The 7,960-nt window shown below is 44.7% G+C and overlaps 1 protein-coding gene across 3 annotated transcripts in view; it reads right to left on the bottom strand.

The window, feature by feature from the left end:
• Positions 1 to 1,163: 1,163 nt before the first annotated feature.
• The window catches only part of POLR3H (polymerase (RNA) III (DNA directed) polypeptide H (22.9kD)), a 7,386-nt gene continuing 589 nt past the window's right edge, over positions 1,164 to 7,960 (bottom strand). Inside the window, exons 2-7 of one of the 3 annotated variants that reach the window (XM_010585389.1) lie at positions 7,668 to 7,839; positions 6,342 to 6,438; positions 4,615 to 4,701; positions 3,555 to 3,618; positions 2,701 to 2,908; positions 1,164 to 2,038 (exon numbers count right to left, since the gene is read on the bottom strand). In XM_010585389.1, the coding sequence (XP_010583691.1) occupies positions 1,985 to 2,038; positions 2,701 to 2,908; positions 3,555 to 3,618; positions 4,615 to 4,701; positions 6,342 to 6,438; positions 7,668 to 7,778 (621 nt within the window). In that variant the 5' untranslated portion in view covers positions 7,779 to 7,839 and the 3' untranslated portion in view covers positions 1,164 to 1,984. Of the gene's footprint in view, positions 2,039 to 2,205; positions 2,623 to 2,700; positions 2,909 to 3,554; positions 3,619 to 4,614; positions 4,702 to 6,341; positions 6,439 to 7,667; positions 7,840 to 7,960 lie in introns of those variants that run through there. The other 2 variants (XM_010585473.1, XM_010585553.1) reach the window with 2 other exon arrangements.

Raw genomic sequence — 7,960 nt, 5'->3', positions numbered from 1 at the left:
CTGCCTTGTGGTGTTATATTCATAATCCTGCTCTTCAGCCCCTGCTTCCCCTGTCACAGGGAAGGGGAAAAAGAACTTCTTAGAGATGCAAGATGGTACCTGCCCAGTTCTTCTGCAAATGCCTGCTGTGCACAAAAACACAGGGTAAAAAAAGAGCCCTCACAGCTGTCTTGCACTGTTTATCCCTTGACACTAGCCTACTGCAGGCTATGCTCATGGCTGTCACTGCCTTTCCAACTACATTCCTGTCCTGGGCAACGGTGCCACTACTGCAGCAATGACAAATTTGCAAGGAACAAGCGATTTATATGCTTTCCCAGCATTGTGCAGTAAACTTGTTTCCTCAAGCACAGCTTGCTTTCTCCACAAGGGGAGACTGAGGTTGAGGAGTATCTTGTTAGCACAGTGTGTAGAGCCATGCAGCTACCACCTCGTGGCACTCCTGGGAGCTCTGACCCTCTGAAGCAGGAGCTGAGCACAATAGCAGTACCAGGAGGTACCTGGGCTGTTTCCCACCCCCCCAGAACAGCCTGTAGGGAAGCCTTGCTGGCTGTTGAGGCTCTAACTTGCTTCACCCAAATTTCCACCTAGACAAACAGCTGGGGGGGGTTCTGCAAACAGTTTGTTTCCAACTCGGCACATCTGAGCACTACTGCTCTATAGACAGCATTCACTGAGCTTATTGTCTGAGCAGATGGAGCTCAGTTACTATGTGAACCTACCAAGTTCTAGGCTCCCTTTTAATTAGGGCAATGCACCAGGAATAACAGTTTAGAATTAAGGGCTTCTAACGACACTGCAGGGAGGGCACTGGTGACTCAGGCTTTGTTTTCACAGTTGGAGGTTAAGCAGACCCACCATCCCAGGGAATTACAGCCCCTTCCTGCCAAACGTGGCTGGCTTTGTAATTATGCACAACATCACTCTCCTGGCACTGGGCCCTGCATAGATTTTACTCATGGTTTTGTCCCCCCTTTCCTTTCACTGCTGTCAAGGAGGGTGATGGCAGTTGGTTGCTATTGGCTGTTAGAGATGGCAAAGTGTTGGTCTCAACACTGTCTGCCTTGAAATCCAAGTAGCTAAACTGCAGGAGGCAACTTTTTTCTTCCTGCTAGGCAGGAAGCTAATAGTTTCCCCACAAATTGTACAGGAAGGCAGGCTGTGCAGTTTTTACTATTTATTCCATTCCTGGTATTAACACACCCCTGCAAACAAGTATTTAGCTTGCTCAAAGCAGCCTTGGTCCATTTCAGTTCATAATTACATATTTTCAGTCAAACTCCTGCAAAGTTTAGCTCATTCTACATAAATACAGCCCACCCAATAAAGTATTTCCATTCAGCACAATGAGTAGCCTGTAGCTTTCCACTGTGGTCATCTTCACAGAACCTAGTTACTTTTGGGTAAACTGTCATTCCAGTTCTTTTTGGCTGACTTCATCCATGGGTTAAGTTCCCATTCTTAGCAGAACATTACCACCACCTCCCCTGCCCTGCCAGCAGCAGCGTTCTCCAGGGTACCACACCTCTATGAACTCCAGTCTTTTTGTTGTTTCTCCTCCTTTTCCTGTCAAAAGAAGGGCAGGTTTCTACCCCTCTGAGATCAAGCTCTCGGCCCAAGGAAGCAATAATTCTTGACAGGCATTCTCTCCTGCTTTCACTCACTGAAGTCAACTCCCTTCTTAATTCAGGCAAGTAAAGACCTCCCCAGTTTTCCCTCCAGGGCAGGAGACCAAAGCTCCAGCTGAGTTTGTTGCTGCTGCGCTCAAGGCTTTTTGTGCCTGTAAATTCACTTCTACAGCTCAGCGAAGACATTTCTTGAAAGCGACTGTCTTGATCTGGCAGGTTGGAAGCTGAAAGGGAAACAGAGAATGGCAGGTCTAATTTCTTATTCAGCTTCAGAGCAGCCTTGAGCAACAGCAGGATCCTGTTATGCCCCGAACAGCCACCAGAAAGACTTTCTGTGGAGCAGGCTCTGATTGCAGCTAGCTGTTTGTCCACCACGACAGGAGGCCCAGGCCTGGCTCGCTGATTGATCCCTGCTCAGAGAGAGACGAAGAGAACGTGCAATTGTAAACTGCATGGAGAATACAGGAGTAAATGCGTAAAAACATAAAATCTCTCCCCCAAGTTACAGATGAGGTACTCACTTTTTTCCCCTATCAGAGCCTGCCCTGCACTTGCCCAGGCTCCTTAAAACCTTGTCAACACTACACCAAACCTTCAACACTTGAAAATCAAGCACTTCCCCATTCCACCTCCCAAGAGTCCCAACATACTCCAGCTGTGAGAACACACAGCTTTCACTGGCTTAGATCCCTCCTCTTGCATTGTACTCAGGTGGGTCTAATGCCAAAACGCTGCATGGGAAAGACCACTCAGCTGCTGCGTAAACCTTGGTGTGGTTCGCCCAGCTCTGCACTCCTCATACGCTCCATCCTGCATCCACACTCTGCTTTCAATCGGCCTCCCAGGGGGAACTCCACCAACCACCACAAACTGTTCCAGTGAAAACACACAACAAACACAGAGCAACCACAAGAACAATCTCCTTTCTCCCCTTTGCCACTCCTTTCATTTTGTGACTCTATTTCCTTCACAGTCAGCTTAAAGCAATAAGTTCCTTGGGAAAGGGATACTATTTTAGACATAGAATAAACCACAACATTCACAAAGCTGTACAAATTATGCACATAATTACCACAAGAGTGTAGGGTGCCTCTTTCTTCTGGACTTCTTCTGTGGCATTTGAAGTGGAAGCCTCCGCAGAGCTGGGACCTGTTGGTGATGTATCGACAAACGTTTCATCCACAACTCGGAAGCGGATCTCCTCCCCAATGTCCATGTAAAGGTCGTGAGCCCCTTCTTCCGTCTCATATTCCCACACCCACACCTGCTCTGCTTCATCGCTGGCCAAGCCAAGGGTTAAGGATGGGAACAATCAGTATTCTGCCTGACAGATCACTTCCTGACAGTTTTGAGAACAGACTCAATCAAAGCCTTTTCACAATCTTTTCTCAAACCCCAACACACTGTCCTAGGTTATCATCTGTGCAGCCCAGGAGCCCCATCTTGTTTCTGGTTTTCCTCCTTCAAGGTGTATGCTGCTGGGCAGAGTTGGGCCTACGCCCACCCCCAAAAAAAACCACCAACAAAAAAGACCCCAAAACAAGCAAAAGCCCCACCCCAAACCCAAGAAGACCTTGCCTACCACAATTAAGTATGTTAGTCACACCACATATCTAGACATTACATGATGTGGTAAAACCAGCATTCTGTCTTCGCCAGCAGCCAAGACTAGCAGCAGGGATTACAATGTGGCTGTTTGGGGGACACGGCCATTCATTTCTATCAGCGGGCACAATGATCCTGCAAAACCTAATAAGCATGAGGCCTGTCTAGCTGTGATAACAGTGTGCGGGACTTGCCCAACACAACGGCTTAGCTTCTGCCACTGAGCACCTTCATTGTTGCAGTAGTGAATGCCTGTTGGGCCAGCACTGCACAATCTTTTGAAATGAAGTAGTAAAGTTATCAAAGGTGATCAAAGGATACAACTTAGCTGGCTGCTGCAGGGATTCTGGTGGGATGACAATATCATCAAAGAATCCAATAGAAACTGTGGAGAAAAGAATTTGATTAAGACTGAAACGATTCTTTGCAAACGATGTACTGCAGCGATTCCTAAAATCCATTTCTAGACTCATTCTCCTTCCTGTGTTAGGAAGGACATCTGAGATCATGCAGGAATTATTCTTTGAGCCACTACGCTCAATTTCAGTCGGCAGCAAAGCAACCACCCAGCTGAAAGTACATAGAGCAACAGAGGGCACAGTCTTCATGCCCACTGGGAAAGGAAAAGGCTGTTTGGAGCAGGATTGGAAATGAAAGTGTTCCAAGAAATGAGTCAGATGCTATAGAGGTCTGTGACAGAAAAGAGCTTAGAAATCACAGATGTAACACGTGAAATAAAGACCAATATAATGCTAGAACAGCCCCCACCTCCCCCTTGAGCTTTCATGATGTTGAATTTTATCAGAGTGGACATGCCCAAATTCAGCACCAAATGCACCCAAGATAATCTTACTGTCCTAACTTAACAACAGGGCAGAGGAGCTCACTTGCATGGAAGGCTCCTACAAGAAAGGAAAACAACTCATCAATTATGTATTCCATGAATCTGATGCACTTGGTGCTCACACAGACATTTCCCCGCCATGTTTTCAGGTACAGGAAACAATCATGAATTTGCACAGAACTATAGGGAAGATGTATCAGACCAACACAAGCCAATACTACCACTTTAAAAAAAACCAAGCGCTGTTAACTGAAGCGAGAAAATGAATCCAGTCTACGCTCCAGATGGGCTTGCCTGTACTTCTTGGGCATGCACATAAGTGACAAAAGGAAAGGAGAGTGCAGACAAAACCATCAAGGGCAGGGGAAGCTGCCAGGCTCAAGCTACCAACCACTCTCAGGTCAGAGCAGCACCAGAGGCCAGTGATAGTCTTTAACCAGCCTACACACACCACTACACAACCTGAAATCACAGTATCTCAGAAGACCCAAGAGCTCTGCAGCTCATGGGTCCCTAATGTTAGAAGTTGCGGTTTACCGTGAACGCCATCCTGACTGCAGCTTTTAATCTGTCCGATCAGAATCTCATCCAGGAAGGGATGGAAGACCACGTAGCGGAAATGCACTTAAAAGAAAACAGATCATTAATGTTATGCCCATGTTGGTGAACTATACTCCTTCCACAGGGTGGCAGCCATTAAAACAAAATCCCACATCCTATATGCCCTCTAAAATGCTTGCCCAGTTTCTTTTACAATTTCCTTACAGGCACTGATTTGATAGAAAAACAGGAATAAGAGTTCTGATTCCTAACTGTCTTGTACGAATTCTGACAGCAGCTGATCAGCAGTGTCCTGTTCTCTGCTCTTCAATCTGGCAAGAGTTTAAGTTCACAGAGTGAAACTGTAAGATGAAGAACATGGACAAGGGCCTCTGCTTAAGTTACGACGTGAGCATTCCTGCACAATACTAAAAGGTCAAGAAATTATACTTTCTTGTAATGCTTCTGGCTCCTTTTATCTTTGTCAGCAATGCTGTATTTTCTTTAAATTAAATATTTGATATCAAATATTATCAGAGTAAATAAGATTCTCTAGCATAAGTGGATTTTTCATCCAGGTTAAATAAAATGTTTCTAACTAAGCATTTTGCATTTATACTTATAAGAATGCTATACTAAGACAATCTTGGCCAAGCAGCGTATGAGCAATTTAACATCATTTTAGCTGTCCATACTTAGTGCTCCTCTTTTACATAAAATCTGGCAGTACATTAAAGAAAGAGTTATTACCAGACACAGTGGGATTTATCAAAGTGCTATCCCAAATTCTGAGAGCAGACTTTTTTCCAAGCTCAGAGAGAATATATTCTCTTGTTTCAGTTCAAGGAGTATTTCAAAGTTAAGAAGCTGAATGGAGATTAAAGCAAGCAGGAAAGCCTGCCATCCTCCTTCAGTATTAAGAGAAGCTTTTATTCGTAGGCAGCGAGTTCTATTGGAGTTAAAATTTAGACAAGGGGAGCCACATACAGTCAGTCCAGTTCCCTTCTAACAGGAAAGATTTCATTTGCTCAAACTACGCTTTCATATTGAAAATTGAAACTAGAAAAATGCATCTCTTTCCAGCTTAAACTTATTTTAACTCAAAAAAGATGTGAAATTTGCTTTTATGCATTTACTTCCAGTTTTTACTCAGATTTGCCAAAACTCAAAGTAAAGAAATTAATCATTTCTTATTTAAAAAAAAAAAAGTCACTGGAAATGTATGCTGAACCAGATCTGTCGAAATCTCATACAAAAACGTAGCAAAACTTCCAGCTAGGAAAAGAGCATCAAATGCTGTGCAAATGTTATATGCAGAAACCTGTTTCAACATTCTAGCTAGGGAAAATAAGCTTCAAAAAGAAAAAATACTAGAGAAACACAGAACAATTAATACAACTTACTTTCTACATGCAGATTTCCAATCATTTGGAATTAAATTAACCTCTTCCTTACCCCATGCCTATGGCTCTAATTGTAGAGCAGAGATGGACTGCTAGAGAAGGCAAACAACACTGGCTATTTACAGCTGTATTTGTACCCAAAAAACGCAGAGAAGAAGAGACTTTTGCCATGTTCCTCTTGCCCTTCTAACAGGCACAGAGTTAATGCTATGAACTTCAGTAGAGTTCCCCTAAATTTACTGTCCCTAATAACTGAACTCAGTTTACATTTCCAGATCACCAACCTTCTGCAAAACTATATGAGTGAGGACAAGCATATACCTTTGGTATGTGATGCACCATCTCCAGGGAATATGTATGAATCTTCCAGCTTTGTGATATCATACAGACAGATGCAGAGGCCGACATTGTATACAACCTGCTCAAAGGAAAAAAAAAAAATTAAAAAGCAATAAATCAAGCAACCTACCAAGTTAAATCAGACAAACCATCAAATTTATACACCTTTTCAAAAGGCAACAGAAGGGTGACAAGATGGAAGGGAGGCTGTTTTGGTACACTCCCTTCAACAGCCCCAGCCCTAACCACACTGCATTGTAGGGAAACCCCTAACTTATTCAAGTGTTATGGGAGCACGTGTTTTCACTGGCACGGGCAAGAGCACTGCTACAAAGAGAAACCCTTGGGATAACTGTCAGCGGTGAGAGAACTTGACCTGCCAGGATAGTAAACAGTTGCCCACAGATATCATTCAGCAGCCCCACAGCTTGTCCAAAGGCTAAATGTACTTTTCACTAGAGTTACACTCTCAGAAGCCTCTAGGCTTGCCTTTGTCTTTATATTAGCTCTGGGGAGAGACGAGGAGAACTCTTGGTTTCTCTGCTACTTCTGAGATGGCTTTATAGCCTACAGAATTTAAGGCACCTACCAGTCATCAGCGGATGAGGGAAGACTTTTGCTTTTCATAACCTGTCTGTATAATCTGCTATTCGCAACCCTCGATCACTTCAGGTTGTGATTTTGAGCTCCCTTCATGTTCACAAGCCAGGTTTTGAGTTTTGCCCCCATCTTGTGCTGAGAACCGTAGGCTAAACACAGTCCCGGGGGCTGCACAGGGAAACCGTGATCTCCTGGTCTACAAAAGAACACTTTTTTTATATCCTGCGCCAAAGACCAACTTCTTACTGCCACGCTGTATTTCAAGTACTAAGCACAGATCAAGTCAGCTATTAACACCTTCAGTTCTCTTACAGTATTACTGTTCTACATTTATTTCCAACACCTTTTTTAAAATTCCCCCACTGGATAGATTAGTTCACATCTGCTTTTCAGACTGTGTTTCAGATTGCTACTCTGAACACAAACCAGCAGTTACTCGCGCTTCTCTTCCATGCTTCTCTGCCCCATCGGCCGTCTCAGTATCTTCCTATGACAGCACTAACCATTAGAAAAAAATCCCCCTTGAAACGATAGATACATGGCCATCTCTTTGTTTACACGCTCTGATATTTCAGTCGCTGGGGATGGCCTTCACATCTAAGCCATTCTAATGCCTCACCCGCACACCTTATCAGGAACAGATAAAAGGAAGAAACGCTCAGGGATGTTATGATGCCTGCACCAACCTACATATGGCCCACGCTTTACCTTATTGGCCAATTTCTTGTTTAGCTCTTCAGCAATGGATTCGTTCAGTTTCCTTTCAAACTGCCAGGGAGGAATTCTCACTGTGTCAGTCATCTCTACCAGGACAAACATGGCGGCGGGGAGCACCTCTGAGGAGAGCCAGAAGACACCAGCAGCCTCAGGAACCGGAGCCCTGCGGGGACACCGAGACCCCCAACACCTGACCGGGAGCGGCCCGAGGAAACCCCCCCAGCGTCCTGCACGGAGCTTCGTGGGGCAGCACCCCGGCTAGCCCAGAAACGGAGCGGGGGGGG

The sequence above is a fragment of the Haliaeetus leucocephalus genome, unplaced genomic scaffold (genome assembly GCF_000737465.1).
Source record: "Haliaeetus leucocephalus isolate CR32 unplaced genomic scaffold, Haliaeetus_leucocephalus-4.0 Scaffold0, whole genome shotgun sequence".
Classification (NCBI taxonomy): Eukaryota; Metazoa; Chordata; class Aves; order Accipitriformes; family Accipitridae; genus Haliaeetus; species Haliaeetus leucocephalus.
Note: the sequence above shows the minus strand (reverse complement) of the source record. Positions and strands in the feature narration are given on the sequence as shown.